General features: G+C 37.5%; 1 protein-coding gene across 1 annotated transcript in view; it reads left to right on the top strand.

Annotated features, from left to right (window-relative positions):
- Window positions 1-21,073, top strand: part of LOC101863002 (fibrillin-1) — a gene marked incomplete in the record, with an annotated part of 97,899 nt that extends 76,826 nt beyond the window's left edge. Inside the window, 19 exon segments of the mRNA XM_013079392.2 lie at window positions 320-385; window positions 978-1,103; window positions 2,279-2,398; window positions 3,736-3,858; window positions 5,154-5,273; window positions 6,446-6,571; window positions 7,538-7,687; window positions 8,642-8,695; window positions 9,661-9,786; window positions 10,348-10,470; window positions 11,384-11,503; window positions 12,450-12,578; window positions 13,193-13,306; window positions 13,784-13,909; window positions 14,658-14,763; window positions 15,378-15,551; window positions 16,724-16,862; window positions 17,625-17,723; window positions 19,258-21,073. Coding sequence (XP_012934846.1) covers window positions 320-385; window positions 978-1,103; window positions 2,279-2,398; window positions 3,736-3,858; window positions 5,154-5,273; window positions 6,446-6,571; window positions 7,538-7,687; window positions 8,642-8,695; window positions 9,661-9,786; window positions 10,348-10,470; window positions 11,384-11,503; window positions 12,450-12,578; window positions 13,193-13,306; window positions 13,784-13,909; window positions 14,658-14,763; window positions 15,378-15,551; window positions 16,724-16,862; window positions 17,625-17,723; window positions 19,258-19,518 — 2,402 coding nt within the window.
- Between the last annotated feature and the right edge of the window lie 1,728 nt (window positions 21,074-22,801).

The following is a 22,801-nucleotide window of genomic DNA, read 5'->3' as shown; positions in this document are numbered from 1 at the left end:
TCCAAGTAATGTCATACAAGATCATGACTGGCAAATTTTATTTATCAGGGTAGTTTTAGTCTTCTTTTAATGTAAGTTGACATCATAAGTGTATAAAAGCATATTTAATTTCTATCATAGAATTCATTGAATTATTGAATTATTTTGATTAACAAATCCTGGGCCAACTACAAACACTTCTTCAAAAGTTCTTTTTCCTGCGGACCATAATCTAGTGACTACATAATACCAAGTCAAAGGTTAGAGTAATGTTGGAAAAATGAATATATTTAAGGTTTCTTTGTCTGATCATTCCAATTAATGTTTTGTTGTCTTTCAGCTGGATTTGAGTACCTGTGCCCAGAGGGCTATGGCTACGTTCCTACACCAGAAGGAATTATCTCAGGTAGATTTTACAACATTTCCATAGTAAACTTGTCTTTTATGTTGGTAATTTAAAAAGTCTCAATTTTGGAGAGTCAACAGAGCATACTGTGCCTTTGAATAATCTATGAAGTATAAATACAGATCTTTCTGTGCTTTAATACGTCTTTCGATTAACATTATTAAGATGAATATAGCATTTCTGGTGTCCCTGTCAGGAACAAAACTGAATTTTGTTTTAGATATCTCTGGTCTTACACTTTTTCTCATTGTTCACATAAGACTTCAGTACTCTCAGCAAGATCACTTTATATTTTAAATGCAATTATTATAATTATTATTGTTATTGTTTCCCTGTGCAAAAAACATTCAAGGTCATGTAAGTCAAGTTCAATTGACATATGTTGAAGTTTGTTTGGAAAGGTGGTAGTGTGCAACTGAGACATTGCTTAAATATCTATGTCCATTTTGTCTAGATGGAATTGTACTAATTTGAATTTGTTTTTTTTTCCCTTTTTTTAACCAATTTGCACCAGACTTTTTTCACATAGATTGGGAGTATAGAAAAACACTTTACGGCCCAACAATTTGCAATATAATGTTGTCATACACAGATTTGAATGAGTGCAAACTTTATCCTGGCATTTGCGTCAATGGTATCTGCATAAACAATGACGGTTCTTTCCGCTGTGAATGCCAAGAAGGATATGAGCTGGATGCTAGTGGAAGAAAATGTGTTGGTAAGTGCTGACCTCTCAAAAGGATGTATTTAAGACTTTAAAAAAAGTAAATGAGGCTTGATGATTATGTGTAGTGTGTGGGCTTTGTGCTAGTTAGTATTACGATAGATTCACTCCGGTTCTGGCTCATGTCAGCATTCCATTCTTAGACCATATTGCATGATTATTTAAGACCTCATCTTCTTCCTGTGAAGAAAAGTGAGGCAGCTATAGATAATTTGATACAGCCAAAAAGAGACAATTCTGATTTTGAACTACAATCTGTCATGCACATAGCAAAATCAGCAGAATGCGAAAATCTCGTCTTTATGTATAAATTTTGCTATGTTTTGAATACAAAGAATATACTTGAATTTTAAAAAATTTGGGTCCTGAGAACCTGTTCGCTATTTGTGTGTTTTTTGCTATGTGCATGTTCAATAAAAGCATTCTAGACTGTAGTTAGGTCAAAAGTGAATTGCATCAAAAAGATTGATGCCTACTCTAATATGCTGTACAAATTGTTGTACTGTAGGTATTTAAAGAATAGTGTGATTTTGGTCTGCATGCCAGGAGCAGACTGAAATCTAAGGTATGGGCATGAGTGATATGTATTTTATTTAGGGTTCAAAAGTCATGTCTGTAAAATCCTTGCCACTAGAATGTCACAGCGTTTCAAACCCCCCCACCCACTACCAAACTACCACTGCAATTTTTTTTTACATTTGGGATAAAGAAGAGGTTACTATAATAATACCAAAATTTTGTCATTAATCAATCATCTTTGGAATGTCTACCTTGTTTGTATCTGTTCCATTAACAAAACAGACTTTGAGAGATTTCTTATTGTATGCTATTTTCCAGCCAGACATATGAATATGATTCTATAAACGTTGCAGTGGGAGCATGACTAGATCCCTTTTATCCTTTATGAATGAAAAAATGAATACTGATATGTTTTACAACAATGAAATTATCCTTCCTTGCGCTCTTTTCACTTTACATTTCCTTGTTTGCTTTGACCAGTTTTGTTAGTTTTGTCATTGACAGGCCTCTACAATCCAGACTCTACTGTCTGCAAAGACAGAGACTTTCCAAATATTTTTTCAGTAATAACATCATGGGTTACTTATTTTCTTTGTAGAATAAGCTAACATGCTGTAGACATTTCTAAGTCAGTTTGTTATTTCCACCAGACAAGGATGAGTGCCTGGACAGATCCATGTGTGGCAACGGTACCTGTGAGAATATAGACGGTGGATTTGACTGCTCCTGCAACACAGGATTTGAGCCGGGACCAACTGGCAAATGTACAGGTAAGTGTGAACTGTGATAAACAGTGTATCCCCTTTCCATATTGTTGCACTGTGTATGCATGGAAGGCAGTGAGAGTAAGGTGGACTGTGCAGTAATGTGTGAGAAAATATGAATTTCAAACTGACATATAAAGTAATATTCTGATTGTTTTGATTCAGAAAGCATAGATTATCTTTAAAAAATCATAGTTTTATGGCAGAAATTTTAATGTAATCTTCTCAATTCCATGGTCAGATTCTTTCACATACTGTCTGGATCTCCTGTGGTTTACTCAGAATGTTACAGACAAACAAAATACTGCTCATCCTTTTTCTGAGATTGTTTTAAATTTGAATGTCTGTGATTTTAATGGAGAGGGTAGGGGGGGGGTGAGGAGGGCTCATTCATGATGTTATTCTCATCTCTTAATAGACTGGTTATGCTACTAATTTTGATGGGTTCTGTTGAAAGTAGGTTGTCATGTCAATGTCCGAAAGAGAAGTAGAAGAATTTTATGGAAAAATGTTCTAAATTTTTCCACTTCAGCCAATTTAACTCACTGACCCAAAAGGGATCACAGTAACATCTATCCAGACGTTGCTCAGTATCACAAAATGTAGTGGATAAATGTTGGATATCAGAATTTTTATATATGAATAATAACATAGATCGTTTCAAGCTTGAAGAGTACATTTTCTTTTGGTATCGAAGATGCCTCGTTTCAGCTCATGTTCTAACTTTATGGAGATGTTCCTGAAACATAATTGGGTAGTTGTTTACCCATTTTACCAATAAAAACTACTACTTTGCTTGGAATGAGCATAATATAGGATATTTGGGTTAATTGTTGTTGATACTTATGATGACTCTTGTTCATCTATTGTTGAAAACATAGGGAAGTTTGCAGTTGTTTGTGTCCCTTTTACCATAGAATAAAATCTTTGGGGTTGTTGTTTGGTTTTTGTTGCTTTTTTGGTGTTTTTTTCATGTAACTTTTGTGCATGACATACAGACTGTTTCAAAACTGACTTTCATAAACAAATGCCTTATTGGTTTTTTAAGGGCCCTGTCAGATTTGGAACGCTCTGCATATAAGACAGTAGCAGGGTTCATCAAAGTAAAGTCATGGGCCTGTTGCTTACTTGAGAGGTCCTTCTCACTATGATAAAACAAACAAATATAATTTGTGTGAAAAAATATTTTGATTGGCGAGAAGGTTATTACAAAAGATTCAGTGGGTAGTGATAAAAAAACAAACATTTGAAGAACCTTGTCCTGCACTAAAAGTTACTTCAAAACCATGCATTTCTTGTTCAGTTACCCAGAATGAAACACCTCTCCACCTTCTAACTTTCAGACATCAACGAGTGCAACACTCCTCAAAATCAGTGTGCTTTCCGCTGTGCTAACTTGCCAGGAACATTCCGGTGTGTTTGTCCGATGGGGTACAAGGTGGCCCCCGACCAGATACATTGTGAAGGTTTGCTATGCCAGAGTATTCTAGTTAACACTCCTATACTCATCTGTGTTCATCTCAGTGTAAACATTTACTCCATTATATTAATGTTTGGAAATATATGTAAGGACTTTCATGAACTCTTCCAAGGTGAACAAAATAATTATCCAGTCAGCAGTATCAGCTCTACAGCTCCAATGAAAAAAAAACAAGTTTAAAATCAAATAAAGCAAAGGAATGAGTTTTTTTTCTGCTATGTTGCTGTTATCTTTAATTTATTCCTCATTACATTCTGGGAGGGGGAGGGGTGTAATTATTGTGTTGCCAATGTTAAGCTGGTTTGTCATTCCTGATTTATTATTTGATGTTTCATTATTAACACTTTAAATACCCGGTAATTTCTGTTCCACTCTTGCATTCAGTTTTTTTCTCTCCCCAAATCTCGAACCACTAGTAACATGTTATTTTATAATGTTTTGAAAAATTTTCCCAAACAAGGAATTATTATTAACATAAAGTTTCCTTTAACATATTTTATTTTTCCCCAGTTGATTATTACCCCATTTGTCCTCTTCAAATTCTTATTCATTTTTATTAATTTGCGTCTTGACGCGTCTGTTTTTAAGTTGTTAGTTAATTACAAATAAAGTTGAAGCGCCATACTTTGATATTTCATCTTCAAAATAATGTCATGTGAAATCTTTCTATACTTTTTGTTAAAGACTCATATAAAGGTGTTTATAAGGATTGACTAATTGACAGGTAAATGGAATTAATTTTGAAAAATTTGACAAGCCACGTTCATGTCTTCTCAGTAGTTGTGAGATCTTATGAACTCTAATGAAATCAGATGATAGGCCCTACTTCCTTCATCTTAAAATTAATGAAGATAATATTGTGGTTAAGAGCTGCCTCGGAAGTTCAGTGACATACTATTTCTCCACATTTAGCCCAGCATAGTTTTTACAGCAGGGTAAAACACTCAACTACATTTTGCGCAAGATCCTTTAGAATTCATATATATATTGTTTGGAACATTTGAAAGACATTCCACCCAGACTTTCAAAATGGATCTTATTCGGTTCGTCCAGCCCCCACAAATGAATTAAAAGGCCAGAATCATATTTAGAAGGAATTTAATTTATTCAAATGTGAAGAATTTCATATAAACGTTTAACACGTACAGGCGCTGTATCAAAATCAATTTGTTAAATTTCTCAATGTAGATTATTCCATATACATCAGCTTGTTCACTGTATTGTTATAGGCATGAATAAATCTGTGTATGTATTTGATTTTGATAATTCATGTGTCTACAGATGTGGATGAGTGCTCCACACCGGCCAACAAGTGCAGGTATGCTTGCAAGAACATTGTAGGCTCCTTCCTCTGTGTCTGTCCTGAGGGTTTCACCCAAATAGGTCAAGATGAATGTAGAGGTAAGACGTTCACCTGCTCTGTAGTCACATTATTTGGGTCACTGGGCTCCTCCTTTCTCTGTCTCTACTATGAAATTGAAATATGAAAGCGTTTTTCTCTTATTGAGATAAGTAAAGTGTTTTAACCCTTGCAAACCCATGTGCGTATATTTTCAGTACGGCTTGTACCTCCCACTGTCACAAGAGTGTATATTCGTACTATCGGGGGGTATCGAATTTGCGCATTTTAAAAATGTAGCCAACCTAACTCAACTTTAATTTTCATAATAATTGTTCATTTACTTTTTAAAATTGTTAAATGTTATCATCTAAACCTCATTATAAAGATATTGCATCACTTTTTAAAATGCAGGCCTCTTTTTCTGCACATACTGCTGTATTGGCTGAGACTGGGGTTAGATCTAGGGAGTACACAAAAATGACTGGGGCTGGAAGGGTTAATGCTTTCAGCCTCCTGTTTGTGTTGGGAGGGTGATAGATAGACCCACTGATCTCAGCACGAGGTGCAACACCTCTTAGCACAGTTATGCACATTGACCTCTTTGCTTTGATGAAAATTGGTGAGATATTATTTTGGTGCTTCGTCTTTACTTTCTTTCTCTCCTATTTCGTTCTTCTTTCTCAACCAACTTTGCCTTGCTAAATGACCTTTATGTGTCCCGAAGAGTATTAAACTTTTAGAAAAAAACATTTTTGTAAATCAATATATGTGAGACACCGTGGTGAAATCAGGAGCTCGTCTAAATAATGAAATTGAAGAAACGCTCAAAAATGTAAACTTGCACTTTCTAAGGACTCTCAAGCTTTGGAAGTCGCCAAACTTTGGTGGTCATTTTCTCGCTAATTTTACCTCTGAGCCCAGGCAACGCCCATCTCCTTCAATCGCAAATGTCTTGACTTCTATTCATGACAGATGAGTATTTTTTTCACGGAAAGCAAGACAAATGAATAAGCTTTAGAATGATACCAATAGCTCCACATGTCCAGAAATTGATGAGCGCCACCGTGTCGTGACACATATACTTATAGTCAAGGTACTGACCAGGGATTTTTTTTAACAGAAATTTTCAAAAAGACTAAAATTTCTGTACCACTACGTGAGCTGTTATACTAATAATAGTCATGTTTTCTGCTCAGAAAAAACACCTTGCTCATTATTTGTCCCTCCGCAGATATTGATGAATGCAGAACAAGGCCAGGAGTTTGTCAAAATGGCCGCTGCTACAACACCCAAGGAGGTTACCGATGTGACTGCAACCCTGGCTACCAGACAAGTGATGATGGAAAGGCCTGCTTTGGTAAGATGTTTGGCTTAACACTTTGCCATCACAAGGCTCATATAGTAAAAACCCATCAAAGGCAAAGACATTTTGGGGAAAATCCAAAGAAACTGGATGTAAACATTGCCATTCGGCGAGATGAGGCGGCGAAGTGTTAAAACCTGGACATCTTTTATAACTATTTATAAACAACTTGGTGCTGGGCTTGAATTTTATCTATGGCAGAAGTTTACTTACTGAATGAAAGGCTGGATTGTTTAGGAATGGCAAATGCCCTTGAAGTTACTATAAATTGTTATAGCCATCAGCAGGTTAACGGTTTTAATGTCTCAGGGTGCAATTTGTGGGGGGGGGGGGTTAAAAATCATCCTTGTGCGATTTCTGTCTTCCATTTCCTTTTTTTCCCAACTCAAAATGACCAATTTAATAATAGTATGCTTGCCATGTTATGCTATAAGCTAGGTTATTGTCATGCTGGACTTCTATACAGAGGACCCTACTTCAAATCTCTAATGACGCATTGTAAAACTTAAGTTGTTTGAAAAGTTGGTAAGGCTCCTTTTTCACTTGGCTCAGTAGTCTATCCAAGATCAATATGAAATCAGGAGCACAAGCTGTGATTTGTAATTGTAAATGTTTAACATCCCTTTAACTTAATTTAGTGAATCTAGAAGAAAGTGGGATTCTTCAATCTTGCCTGCTAAGGCCAACTTCAGCTGAATGGGGTATAGCATTCCACAAGAAAAACAGAAGTGCCTGGTGTAAATAGATTTCCCTACTTGGAAATCAAACTAATGTTCTTCGTCTAATGGTAAGGGTCTGACCATTTCTTACAGATACAATGCATCAGCTGTGGATTTTCTTGATTTAAAAGATTTGTAAATTGTAAATAATACCTTTGTACCATCATTGTCTAAATGTTTCATTCCTATGGGAATGAAATAAAAAATCATTTTTTGACATTTGTAATGTGTAAATTCTCAGACCGTCGTCAGGACTACTGTTACCTGGAGCTGCAGGGTGGACGCTGTGTGACCACACCTGACCTGGCCCGACTGACCAAGGCTGAATGTTGTTGCTCCCTGTCTGCTGCATGGGGACGCTCGTGTGAACGTTGTCCTGCTGTCAACACAGGTCAGTGTTTCTTCTTCTTCTTCTTTTTCTTCTTCTCCTCCTCCTCCTCCTCCTCCTCCTCCTCCTCCCCTCCTCCTCCTCCTCCTCCTCCTCCTCCTCCTCCTCCTTCTTCTTCTTCTTTTTCTTCTTCTTCTTCTTCTTCTTCTTCTTCTTCTTCTTCTTCTTCTTCTTCTTCTTCTTCTTCTTCTTCTTCTTCTTCTTCTTCTTCTTCTTCTTCTTCTTTATCTTCTACCTCTTCTTCCTCCTCCTCCTGCTCCTCCTCCTGCTCCTCCTCCTCCTCCTCCTCCTCCTCCTCCTCCTTCCTTTTCTTTCTTCTTCCTCCTCCTCCTTCCTCTTCTTCCTCCTCCTCCTCCTCCTTCCTCTTCTTCCTCCTCCTCCTCCTCCTCCTCCTCCTCCTCCTCCTCCTCCTCCTTCCCCACCTCCTCCTCCCCCTTCTCCTTTGTTCACCAGTGGGTTTTTTTCTGCATCCAGGTATATTTCTCCCTATTCTTCTGGATGTTTGTTCCCATTGTGCTATTTCAGATGGGTCTTATTTCTTTTTGCTTTTCTGAATTAGATCTTAGGCTAACAATTACTTATCTATTCTTATGCTATAATACGTTCTTTCTGCTATCTGGCCTCTCAATCACCCATTTGCCCGTTTGTAAAGTAGGCTCATTCCAGTTTCATAATTTAATACTTAGAGTTGTTTCATTTGTCCAGATACCAGAGCCTGTGGAATCATCTTGTCTTGACAAATGATAGATTGTGACATTTAAATAACGAAATGGAGACTTAGTTTTACAAGTTTCTAGTAGCCTACTGATCATAAAAAAATGCAGCCCTTTGCTATATTGGGTAGGGGTGGTTAAGTCTGACGAGATTTTTTTTTAATGTGTGGAGTTCTTAGTTTTTGGGCTGACAATGAATGTGTTTTAAAAAATTGAGACTTATGAGATGACAATTTCTTCTTAGGTTCGTTCAACAGACTCTGTCCTCAAGGTCCTGGACTCACCCCTGACGGAAAAGGTAAGTAAAATATTTATACTGATCAACTGTATGTATGATCAAAGAGATATGTACCATGAAGTGGTGTGATGCGTAGTTCTAAATGAAGATATATTTTTACAATGATGCAGTGTTTCTGAATAGATCATTTGTTTCCTTCCACCACAACCCATGTGAAGAGTTGGAAAAGCAATTCATAGCCCAGTACTAGTGGGAGTAGTAGAGATAAGATCATGACAAAATGTATGAATTGAGTTGGGAAATTGTGCTTTTTTAAATTGAAGAGTGGTTTTCCAAAACTCGGTTAGTCAATTTTGACACGCGCATGGTTTCACCATGATGCCACAAACATACATAAAATAATAATACTCTCATGTGCACATAACAATACATCAATTGGTCATTTTTATATTATAAACGTGTGAGACGTCATGGTGAAATCGGATGCTCGTCAAAATTGACTTACTGAGTTTTGGAAAACCACTCTTCAATTGTGTTTCTGGCATGAGAGTAAAAGTGTAAGTTACAAAATTCTTCAATAATGGTCAAATCATGATATACCTAAAATGTAGAGATACTCTGCTTTCCATGTCACTAGCATTTATGTAGAAATACTTTAATAGCTGAAGTCATTGGGAGAAAAATGACACAGCTTGTGTAGTCGGCAATAGAGTGATACATACTATTAATTATTTTTATAAAACTATGTTTTTTGGCCTCATCTAATATGGTGGTAAGACTCATGTTCCTCCACTTTGTAACCATTCTAAACTTATGGTAAAAAAATAGAAAGGAGAATTATAGAAAAATGAATTTTCATTTTGGATCAATGTTAAATGTCGCCCTCTTTTGCTATAGTCCTACATGTTAATAGTATCATGTAACTTTGGCATGTACTTTATGTTTGGATACTTGTGAACTTTGTCTTCTTTCACCGTTATCAGGAACTTCTTTCATAAAATGCTAACCTTTTTTTTTCTTCATAGATATCGATGAGTGCTCAAGCATGCCTGGAGCTTGCCGCAATGGACGCTGTCTCAACACCATGGGCTCCTACAGATGTGTCTGCAACAAGGGTTACAAGACTGATATCACCGGCAAAAGATGCATTGGTGTGTATGTGTGAGCGTTGGGTTGAAAAAAACTGATGGAGATGTTTGTGTGTAGTGGGTCATCACTATGGACTGTTTCTACTATTTATGATGTCCTGAAGAAATACACAATCCCAGAGCACTTTCCATTCGTAATGACTCAGTGATGTATTTTGTTTCTGTGATCATTTGACTGAGGAAAATGGTGGCTGTGAGAGTTTCTTTGTGTATGAAGTGCATAATTTAACCCTCTTGCAACAATTTAATATGTCTTGAATGTTGTCTCACAAAACCATTCAATACTTGGTAATCCAATACCCAGATCTGCAGGACTTTCAAAAGTAAGTTTTCTCTTTTCACACCTGCTGCAGACAAGTCTTTATATTTATATTTATACTAATAAGAACCTCTGAGAAAAACCCGGCTTTAGTTTGAAGGGGTACTGTTCTGGCAATTTATATAATGGCAAAACTGACAACATATTATTGGCTGACAGGGAACGTTTTGCTTACACTTTTACACCTTAAGTGTTCAGTTTGTATGATTTAATCATCTGATCTGCACGAGTGCTTTGCTCCCCAGATAACAATGAGTGCCGTCAGGATCCCAAGCCTTGTGAGTTCACCTGCTCCAACACAGAAGGAAGCTTCATCTGTGGCTGTCCTTCCGGCTATGTCCTCAACATGGATGGCCTCACCTGCAGAGGTGAGATCATGTTGCGAATGAATGAACTGTCTTTTTTCTTCCTGTAATTTTCATAATGGTTTCTGGTTTCTTGTTTAATATGGACACCAATTTTTTTTTCCTTTTAGAATTTTAGATATATATAAAAATCTGGATACTCTGATCCTTGTGATTTAACAGTTAATGCAGTTTGCTCAGTGTGATATCAGCACCATCTGTGACACCAAAGATTTTGAAAGCTCTACAGCATTTATCTGGCATTTCTGGCCTGACAAATTTATGTTTTGGGAATTCCCCAGAATGTGTGCTTTTGTATGATTTGTCTCTTTTTGTCAAGGCTGAATGCTGCAATCTGTCCCCGGAGTTTTATGCACTGCGCATAATTTAGCAAAATTTGATCAATTTTTGCATAATTTCTGATTATTTTCCTTTATCATTCTTTGTTAAAATTAACAGGATCGCATAATTTCACATTTTTGGGCTCAGTTTGCATAATTTCAGAATTATTTTTGCTTGAAACCGCTGGGACAGAAGTATTGAAAATATGCCGACTCCAAGTTCATCCTAATGAAGAGTCTATTGAAATATATTCATCAGTTTTTATTTCTGTGCAGTATGTTATATGTTTAGCCGTTGAAACACCCGGTAAATTATATTGGGTTTCTCAGCTTTAGCAGAGGTTGTAGAGACAGATCAAGATGACTGCATCCTTGATAAAAAAATCTGATGCTGCCAACTTCATTCAATAACAAAGGAAGAGGTAGGGGTTGGGGTCAGTGACAAACCATCTTAATGAAAGTAACATTTTTTCAAAAACAAGGAAAACTTTTATTTCGTGAAGGTACCACCCTGCAAAATATACTTTCTCACACCACATAATCATAGGCTTGTGAATAACGTTTCCCTTTGTCTTGACATCATCTTTCTATTCAAGACTTGGATGAGTGTACCACCATGCGCCATGACTGCAGTGGCACCTGTGTCAACACTCCAGGAAGTTACGAATGTGAATGTCCTGAAGGTTTCCGCAAGTCTCGAGGCAATGGATGTGATGGTGAGGAAAGAAAAGAATATAATGCATCGCTGCTATGTTTGAATTTGATGCGTCTGTTCATGGAGATAGTTTCATTGAATTGTGCTTTTTTTTTTTTTTGTTTCGTATTTTTAATTCAATGGGCCACAATACCGTAGTCACAGATGACACCTATGACCTCTCTTGTGTGAGTCGAATTCGTACTCCAGCTTTTCGCTTAATGTAGTCCTGCTGGTGGTGGGTGTATGAAGAGCGATGCCTTTAGCATCAGATTTCTTTTGCCATTTGTGCACTGGTGTAAACCTCATTAATGTTGTCAAGGCAGTGAATGTGTGGGTCTGGAAAAGAAGTGAGAAAAAAGAAAGGAGATGGAGGGAGTATGTGTGTGTATCTATGTTCTAAAAATATTCATTTCTGTCTTAAGGACAAATTTTCATTGTGAAATCAGTTAAGTTTGTCATTGTCATTTGTTCACATCCTGATGTGAAGTACTCCTGGAACCAGCAGCAGTAGAATTTTCACCCCATGGTAAAGCCATAGGTGACTTCTAATTAAATCTGCAATGCTGAGATTGGAAGTGTAACATGCTACAGTCAATGGGTTTGGGTTTGTTTTTTGTGTTTCGGCTTTAAGCATTATCTATATATATATGCTGTTTAGGATTTGAAGGATCCAATGTTGTTTGCCATTTTGTATAAACACAGTGGGTTCTTGTATGTTTGTGAGAGAGAGAGATGGAGGGTTATTTTTAGATGTAAAGATAAAATTATACATTTGGTAAGCTGACTGAGAAGTATACAGTAGTTTTCATCCTCATGTCAGTGGAACAGATCACACTTTATTAAGAACCAGATTCAAGTAAAAGTGTCATGAAAGTGAGAGGAAAAGGAATAGACCACATTAGACATCCCACCAACTACCTGTTTCAAATCTTTATCTTTTCTCTTCTCATATTTCAATGCTGCAGATATCAACGAGTGCCTTGAGCAGCCCCATCTTTGCGGTGCAGTGGGAACATGCCAGAACACCAGAGGCAGCTACCAGTGCATATGCCCTCGTGGCTATCGCAGAGACAAGACTGGCACTAAGTGTATTGGTAGGTCTCTGCAAGATTGCTTGGTTACTGGAGTTTACATAATTTGTTCTTTTCTTTCAACAACTACTGTTTGAACTCCTTTCTTTTCCACTACTAATTGTGTGTGTGGGGGGTTGTCTAGAAATCTCTTTCAGTGTCTAATAACGAAAGCTCAAAAGAGCAGGGCTCAGTATATTCTGATAAAAACAGAGTTGCAACTAACAGACCCTTTCTTTATCCTTTTACCCTTCCAAATCTGTCCACTGTTTAAAAAAAAAAAAGAATTATAAGCACAATATGGTTTAGTAATCTATTCAATAATATAATTAATATCCCATTTGAATTTTCTTCCTTACTCAACTCTGACAATTTCTAGCTTGATGTTTTGCTACATAGAAATGTTGCTGTTAAATTAAGAGTTGACATTAACATTGTCTATTATCGTGCTTTTTGTGTTTCATAGTATTGCCTTTTGAAAAATTCTGCAGAAATAACTATTAAAATTGTTAATGTGCAATGATAATTACAGCATGGTCAATAACCTTTACAAGTAAAAGTAAAGACTTAAATCTTTGGGTTAACAATAGGGTTGATAATTAGTGATGTTGCCTTTTCTCATTCCCTTTTCACAACAGATATCGATGAGTGTGAGGATGGTAAGTGTGAGGGAGATTGTGACAACATCCCTGGAAGCTACAGGTGTGAATGTCCTCCTGGATACACACAGAGACCCAATGGACAGTGTGTGGGTGAGGAGTCAGTTTTCTTCATTGTGGACATAAATTGATGCATGATGATAACATATTAGTCTTTGGATAATAGTGTTAATAGTAGTACTTCAAGATTTGGAGGTAATGGCTACTTTTATATCTATCATCATATTAAATGGGCTCCATTTTACCAGTTGCAAAGTTTATTGAAAATTGGGTGAGAGAATTAGAGGCTTGTTTTGCTCTGCTAAATGATGTTCAACATATCAGAAAGTAAAATACAACATTCGGATGGGTGTTATGATTATTAAATCAAATGTAGACTGTCCGTCCCCATTGCTTTAGAGATTTTACATTCTTAAAAGTTTTATTCCAAATGGGCAGGTGTTACTGAACCTTTTAGCCTATTGCCGGTTAAAGGTAAAATTTTGAACATTAGATAATTTAGGACCATTAACTGAAATATATGTCAACTGTCGAATGTCACGTAAACTACTGTATGAATTCATTCAACAGATGAAAATGAATGTGCTGGTGACTACGTCTGTGGATTTGTTGCACTGTGCGTCAACATGCCTGGAAGCTTCGATTGCCAATGTACCTCTGGTATGGACTTCGACATGGATTCACTGAACTGCATTGGTGAGTGGGGCTGAATCTCTTTTGTTCTGAATCTTGAAACTCTACTTGATTTACTATAAGTTAAAGTTTTTTGCTCTCATTTTTTTCTTATTCTTGAAAAAAGGATCATAACAAGTTGCTGTAACAAATAATTTACTCTGACTTAAACTTAATCACCATTGTAATGTGTAGAGTAGTTTAAAAACTGCTCATAAGAATGTCACTCAGCAACAGTTTTGATGTTAGTAGTCTGGTGTGTCCTTGCAAGCTCTTACATTTACAGACTCTTCCACCTTCTACAATGATGAAAATATTATTTGTACCCAGGTGTTCTGGTTCTTTTGTGTACCATCATTGTCTTCTTTCTTCTCTCTTCCCTTTTTTAAACTATGGTCCTTGATAAAGTGCTTTGCCCTCAAAGTAACTGTAATTAGGAATTAAACTTACTGAAAAAAGCAATAAGCAGTCGTGCGCTTTTTCACTTCCATCTTTGAAATCAAACATATATGGCAGTGTGTACATGGATCGTGGTACAGTGTTCTGTGGATCTTAATAAAAAGATAACTCCATTGACAGCTGAATTTCTCCAAAGGTAGGCCTACTAATGATATGTGTGTGCGCGTGTGTGTGTATTGGGAGGGGGGTTCCTTTCTACTTTGTTTCGTTTGTTCATACCTTGTGTAACATGCTATTGTTATGTTGTTAACAGAATACCCTTTTCCTGGCACATGAAGAGGATTTTTTTTCTTTTTTAAAAATTTCATCTTAGATGGAAATGTGTGTGGTGGACACCCATGCCTGTTTGGATGCACTCCATCAAATGGTGGCAATTATGTCTGTGGATGCCCACCAGGGTACGAGCCCATCGGACAAGGGTGAGCAGCATGCTTTTGTGCTAAGACAGATTATATCTCTGTAACCTATATTCTGCACTGTTGTCCTGCCATTTCTTCCTCTTTCAGTATGTTTTTCTTCCTCATTGCATCATGTTGTTCATGTTGTTTTTACATGCCTTACTGTTTCTTTGATGTCTGTTCCTCTTGACTCTACATTTCTTTGCAATGCTTAGTGGGTTTTTTAAACCTATCAATCGCTTGCTTGATCTTATTAGCTTTCTCATTTCTTGATTTGAGCTGAGGATAGTTATTTGGTACTCCTCTTTTGTAGCCTTTTATTACTTCATATTTTCACTGTTTCTGACAAAATGGTAGGTGTTTGGAGGGTGCCGCCGATCTGTTGTAGCCTACTTATTTTCTCTACCTCTGGTTTTTTTCTTTGTCTCCTTTTTCTCCGTCACCAAATGACCATTATTGTGCTTTTGTGCATCTCTTTTTCAAAGTCAAACCTGGCAAAGTGCAACCATTATTGTGCTGACTCATCGAAGATATCCACTTAATTCATATCATTTCCTCATTGTCTACGAAGGCTTAGAATAAATGAAACTTCCTTTTATGTTTGTAACAAAATGTCTCCTCTTGGTCCCATCCAGACACTGCATCAGTACGGCCTCATCAGCCAGCACCCACTACCCACCGGGCACGCAGCTTCCCCATGAGCCGGGCCCCAACACAGATGGCAAACTGCCACCCGGAGAAGGCTGCTACCAATGTGACCACGATTTTGGGGAGATTCCTCTGTCCCGACGCAGCCGTAGAAGTACAAGGTAAGGACGTTGGGGTTTTTTCCATCATTTAATATCACATACATAAACCCTTTTGGTATTTTTTGTAGATGTTGCAATGATTGTTGATTTGCTTTCACAGTCGACTCATGTTTAACACATGTTATATAATTTTTTTAAGAACTCTAAGAAAGGACAAGGGATGAAAACTAGTCTTTGATTTGTTTCATAGGAATAATGTATCATGTGTTTTTATTTTGATTACTGTTTGGTTGGGGGTTTTTTGGCTTTATGCTAGTCTAGCCGTAGAAAAAGTCATTTTGCGTAGCCACGTGGTGTTGTTGTGTCACTCTCCTCGGTGGAACTTCAGACTGAGAGGGAATTCTCCATATTCAGGGAAAACAGTTTCAGTTTTTACTCTATCTTGTTTTTTGTGTGTTTTTTATTTTATTTTGCCCCTCTGCACAGTGAAGAGTCCAGTTGATGTCCAATGGAGAGTAATGAAAACTTTAACACTGTTCCAAGTTGTTAGATTTTCATATCAAAACAAAATGTTCATTTTAGTCATTATTTTAAAAAGATTTGAAGGATGTATATGGAAAATACTTGTGATCTAGTCTATTTTGTGATCCTACCCCTCAGGGCGGTGCTACAAACTGAAATATCTTTAGGCCATTCTCAAAGGGGGGACATTAACATGTTCTTATGCACAGTAGAATTGTCAATTGTAAATGGGCTGGTTTATCAATGTCATGCTCATAACTATGCCTGAACTGCAACAGGGAACGGCTGCTTTTTCTTTCCTAATCATTACAATCGTCATTTTTCCTCTATTTCTTTTGTATGTTTGTCCCTCTCTTGTGACCCTCTATTTCCGGGGTGCCTTGATTATCGAAGCAGACTTTGGGCTGTTGAAGCTAGAGAAGTGAGCAGAGTAAGCCTGATTCCCTGTAAAGACTTCTCTGGTGACATCCACCTCTTGGTGCTCATATGACCTTAGGCAGTTGCAAGTGCCAAAAAAACTCTACTGAAAACTATCTTGTGATCCTTCTAGTTTGGTAGATTTTGTTTTGCTTCTTGTCTCTCAGTTTGCTCTGGATAATGTGCCCACCTGCTGGAACACCACTAATGTTGTGGTCATGTTTTATGTTCTGTTTAGTTCCTGCTTGCCTGGATTTACATTTTCTTTTCTTTTTGTTCCTCATGTGTCATAGGTCAGCCTTCCGAGAGGCAAAGAGTTTAGATGAGATGGTTGACCATTTTGCTGGTTCCACTGGACTTGTCCAAGAAGTGAAGGCAGGAGAAGGCATGAGGAGGAAGAGGAGTGTGCCACGGAAACTCAAGCATACCAGGGTTAGTGTTATCATCATGGAAATGTCTTTTGTCTTGTTGATTGCTGCTGTGCAGTGTTTGTTTTTTTCTTTCAAACTGAACTTTTCAGTGCCATCTTGTTACAATATCCACAATTTCCAGTTTTTGGTAGTGTCATCTACAAAAGTATAAAACTTTCAGCGACCAACCACAATTGGGTTCACTGACTTCCATCTCCACTCCCATCTTAAAATGGCGTAGCCATGGAGACTTACCATAAAGTAAAATATGCAATATTTGTTCTTACTATTTTAGTGCATAGATTACAGTGTAGAATTTTCAGAAGAAAAACAAGACAAAAAGAATAGTGTGAGAAAAATTGCTCTTATTTTCTCACTCTATTTTATTGGAAATTATATTTGAAATGTAGCTTGCCTGTTTTCGTGGAATTGTATTTTAGGCCTGTAAACTGGAACACACACCTGAGTGCTCAACCTTTACCGTTAGGTACTTCAAATGCTCCCCTTAGCCTGTGGTGGTGTAAATGTTACATCTGACTGGAAGAAGCTCAGGTGCACAGGTTTTGTAGCCTCAGGCAACAAGTGCTCATAAGGTTAAAGATGATTTTTCTAGATAAATTATATTAGTTAAATGCATGAGTCAACTTCGAGTCCCTCTTCCCGTTACTTGATTTTTTAGAAGAATTTTTTTTTTGTTATTGATGTTATAAAGATTTAGAAGATGTCAGGAAAAATCTATATTTATTATAATTTGATGTTTTGCGTTGTGCAACTTGTCTCTCAGTTCACTCTGGACAATGTGCCTTCAAGCTGGAACACCACCGATGTTGTGGTCATGACCATGATGGCTAATCAGACGAAACCAAAGACAAAGTTGGTAAAGGTAAGTTAGACAGTAAACTGCACGTAACTCTTTGTTTCCTTCTAAGGCACAATAGCATCTTCCTAAACTTCATTTGATCTGATCATAATAGCTCTTTTGTAGACTTTATATGATCATATATCGTAATAAAGGAGTCAATGTATGCTTGCTAAGATCCCCATAATGACAATGATAAAAACTGAATGCTTAAGCTGAAGAAAAGGCTTGCCCCAAACCTGTAGACAGACTTTGCCTCACAAAGTACCTGGGACACCAACATATCTACAGTTTCAAGTCATCAGTTGGTTGACCCATCGTCTCCAACACTCCATCAGTTCTCATATACTACAGAGATACAGTTTTCATAATTATACTAAAGCTCAGTTGGTTACAAACTGGAGCTACTTTTGAACTTTGAAATTCAAACCATATAGATATGAAAGGATTCAATGTCAAGGAATTTTTACATTCAATTTTCAAAATAGCCCTTACCTCTTGACCCATTGAGACCAAGGCATACTGGATCAAAAGAGTATGTTTTAGTGTAGCACTAAACCCCTTCACTGCTTCGTGTTTTAAATAACCAAGCACTGCTGGGGATTGGGCACAGGGGGCCATGAGGTATGAGTACATACACAGTCGAACCTGTGTAAGACGGCCACCCAATGTCAAGGAGAAAAGTGACCATGTAATAAGACAGGTGGCCGTCTTAGGCAGGGCTGATCAAGAGGAAGAAAACATTCCATTCCTTTCTGAGGTCCCAACCAAAGGTAGCCGCATTGTTGTTGTTGTTGTTTTCTTTGGTTTGTTTTTTATTTGCTTTTTCATTTTGCTGCTGCTTTTGTACAAGGGTGACAATAAAACGAAATGTGTTAAAACAAGCACATGGGTCACCACCACTCGGAGAACGAGCGACGCTTCTGTCGCAAGTTCATGTTGACGTCCATTGTTACTTTGTTACAGACTGGGTAAACAGTGACCATTCATCTCACTTACGATTTGTGAATGAGTTCTAGGCGGGGCTAATGGGTTATGAGGGATCACGCACTTACCTCACCAGCAGCTGAAAATTAATTTTTACCTATTGGTCAACAGTGGGAGGGGCCTAAACAACATGATCAGTTGGAGGGACTACCTAAAAGCAACGACTATAGGTGATTGGATTATGACGGCTCGCCCACAACACCTGAGGCCAATGCATAATTTATGACAACACGTAATGAAGTCACTTAGGCGGCCGTCTAAGACAGGTGAAATTGTTTGGTGTGATAGGAGTTGTGTGTTAAAATGTGGTGGCCGTGGCCGTATTGGACAGGTGGCTGTTTTACCCTGTGAAGTTAGCTATAGAAAAAACGCAAGGGGGGAAACGGAAAGTGGTCGTTTGTACAGGTGGCCGTCTTATAGAGGTGGTTGTAATGGCAGGTTTGACTGTATATGGCTACAAAACAGTCTGCTGACAAAATCAAGCCTGAGGCAGTCTGGAACAAAGCAGTCAGAAACAAAACAGCCAAAGGGTAAAACTATCACTATCATTATTGTGTTTACCCTTTTCCAGATGATCCCGGCACTCTCGGCTCTACGCCACAATGTCCGCTACAAGATCGTCTCAGGCAACGAGGATGGCCTGTTCTCCATGCACAAGAAGAAGGGCGTGAGCTCCCTGCACTTCACCCGTCACGTGGGTGAGGAGCGGGTGTTCCGCCTGGAGGTGCTGTGCAAGCCCGTGGAGAGCGAGGAGCAGATCCAGGACAAAGTGGTGCACCTGGAGCCCTACCTCCTGCACCTGGAGATTCATGTGGAGCTGGCCGAACGATGATAGCCAGCCTGCTAGAGATGTCATGTTTTGGTTTTGTTTCGATTTTTTTTTTATAATCACGTTTTGTTGCGCATCATGTCATTATTTTTCACATGTTATTTTGTTTGTTGTTGTTGTTGTTATTTTGTAATTCTTGTTTTGTTTTGGTTTTTGTATCATGATATTTGTTTGTAGTGCGTTGATAGTTTGTTTCACTATTGTTGGAGTTTTTTGTTGTTGTTGTTGTTCGTTAAAGTCATTGTGCCTGGTTTTGGTTGCTGTTTTTTTTTTCTTGGACATGTGTATTTGTGATATTGGCCTGATCCAAAAACCATTTTTGTTCTCGTTGTTGCATCTGTGGAATGTTTAATGGTCAGTGTAAATGGTACATGGTAGGTATAGCTCAAGTATAAACCTGAGAGTGCAAATAACAAGGGGGAAATGTAGTTAAAGTGGAAATACTCTTTGTTAAATTACAGTCTTCAGTATAGATCTGATTTGAATAGTATACAGATTTCTGTTAGAAGAGCATTCCTGTATTTGAAAGAAGACCTGACACAAAGGTTCCATTTTATTTATTATTTTTCTTTTCATAATGGCACTTAATCTCCAGTAAATTGCTAACTTTTAAATAAAACTCCACAATGTCAAGACACGGCTGTGAACAGAATAAGTTTGTCGAATTTGCATATGATTTGCGTTCCAAAGAGTACAAGTTATGAGTGATTCTGTTACACCATCACATTTTAATTTGGACTGTTTTCTTTTTACAAAAGTTCAACTAGTTACCACCTTGTTTTCCGAACAGTGCCTTGAATTATCTTGTAATCAACGATGTACAAGTGCCTTCACTTGGTCTTAGGATGCCATTTTCTAATCATGTTTGTATGCAGTATGCTAATTTGAATAATGCATAATTTGCTATCATAAATACACCAAATTTCCATATTTAATCCTTTGCATATATTTTCGTGGTCAGATTCATAAATTTTTGACTTGGAATTCAATTTGAATTTCTAACTATTACCTTTTGTTAACTTTTATTACATTAACCCTGTATTAAAAAGTTTGTTTCCTTTGACAGCCGTATCGTGACAACTCCAATGGTGAGGCACTGGGAATAGGATATATTTTTTATTTTTTTTGCTGTTATCCCCAGTCAAACAATTTAAAGAAAGTAACCGGCATTACAGTAATCAAACTTAGTGAAGCTTTCCACCTTTTTCATGTGACTCAGACTAGGATACATCTAATGAGATTTATATGAGACAGAAGAATTAAAGCTCTAACATTTGTGTATTTGAGCACTGCACAACATATCATGTTTAAAAATGATTTGCACTTATGAATACTGTACATACTGTAACAGTAAAACTTAGCTTTACCGTAGTTAAATTTTATCGTAGATCTGTAACCTTTGTGATTAGCCTAACAATTTAATGTCATTACATAGATGCCAATCGCTCCAGTCATAATACAAAACTTGATATTACTATTGCACGTGTAAAACATGACTGCGCATTGATTTTATGCTCATAATGCAAAGTATTAAAGAAATAAAAATGTAACCACTGAGCATTGTTTGTTTGCATTTCTGTAGACTTCAATTTGTTTGTTTTAGCTCGGGGGGGGGGGGGGGGGGGGGGGAGGTAACCATTTAGCAGTCTTTTTTCTTAAGATGAAGGCATGTCCTTCTAGATTGCCATTATAATTGTTAATCATGTTAAATCACCACACTCTTCTACTTGTTCAATACCAGACACCACAGTTCTTAAACTTGGGCAAGTGCCGAGAGTCTGTTTTTTTAAAACTCGAAAACACTCAACTTTGCTAGGCTGGCTATTTTGTCAGAAAAGGCCTACCTGATTTCAGAATCACAAAGGCTATTGACATATTCTATTCTGAGCTGTCCTAATGGAAAAGTTAGGCCTAAAGTTGATGCACAAAAAAAGCCATACAAAGACGCCCTGAAAATGTCTCTGAAAGACTTCGGCATTCATCCGTCAACACGAGAGAGCAAAGCTCCTGACAGACTCACTTGGAGAGCAACAGTCTAAGTGGACAGTAAGTCCTATGAGGCTTAATGAATTGAAAATGCTGAAGATAAGAGAGTAGCCCGCAAGTTGCGTGCATCCACTAGCGAATATGAAGCTATTAAATGCTCAAAGCAAACACTTCTCTACCAGAATTCGTCTTATTAGCCATAGCAGACCCAACAAGTCATTAAAACCCTCAATTCTTCTGTTTCGTTTTAGAAATGCTATTCTCCTTTGACATATGACAATGTTAGACATTATTATTATTATTGTTACTATTATTACTACATGTATTTTACTGGATTTCCATTACAAAACAGTCCACCCCCGCCTTCCCATGAGAAAAACAAGAACACCTGGGAAAGCGCTGAGAATCTCCAACCTTACAGAACACGTAAATTACCTAGGCTACGTCTTGTAGTTGTAGATAGGGCTGGATTCTGCTAGGTTAATCGAAGGCTTGCAAAGCAGCAGGCGTCTTGCGCTAGAGTCTTGCGAGCAGGATTGTGGTTTGATTTGCCTCCCGCTTGCTACCGGAGGGAACTTCCGGTGAGTTGTGACTCGCGGACAGTCCTACTGTTACTAACTTACTACTGTACTGTGTCGTGAGTCAGTTGTAGACTACCCATTATACTTCACAATGTATATGATATCAAGCAAGAGGATGAATGCTCGACAGCTGTAGGTTTGATAACAACAACATGTATCTGCTAGTTACTGTGGTTTTAAACAATAATTTGAAAATTTGAAATTTTAAAAGAAAGTTTTTTAATGTCTGTTGTCACACTGACAGGCCAACCAAGATGGCTACAGTGCTGTATGTGTTTTTTAGTGTGTTTTTTTTTTTTCCTAAGACAATGATAAAGTGTTCTTACACCATTTGAAGTGTGATTCTCAATACAATGTGCATGGAAAAAGAATGAGCTTTTAAAAGAAATTAAATCACTTGGTCTGCGTAATACAATAAACTTAACATGTCACATCACTTTTGCATAAAATGTATATTTTTGTAAAGGTGAAGAATAGTAAGTCTTGAAACGATTTTAGTATGCAAATTGTGATTCGCACAGTGTATGAGCGGGTGGAATTGTTGAGCCCTCTGGTTTGCCTGCTCCTTCCACTTCTTTTCAATACTACCACATGGTATTTCTTATTCTGCTTTCTGGTGGGTTTTTTAAATGGTTGTTTTAATGCAGACTCAGAATCATTACAACTCAAGACGAAACAGTCAGTTTCCAAAACGTCTAAATTGCGATATTGTCGGGGGG

Source organism: Aplysia californica, unplaced genomic scaffold (assembly GCF_000002075.1).
Source record: "Aplysia californica isolate F4 #8 unplaced genomic scaffold, AplCal3.0 scaffold00050, whole genome shotgun sequence".
In the NCBI taxonomy this organism is placed as follows: Eukaryota; Metazoa; Mollusca; class Gastropoda; order Aplysiida; family Aplysiidae; genus Aplysia; species Aplysia californica.
Note: the sequence above shows the minus strand (reverse complement) of the source record. Positions and strands in the feature narration are given on the sequence as shown.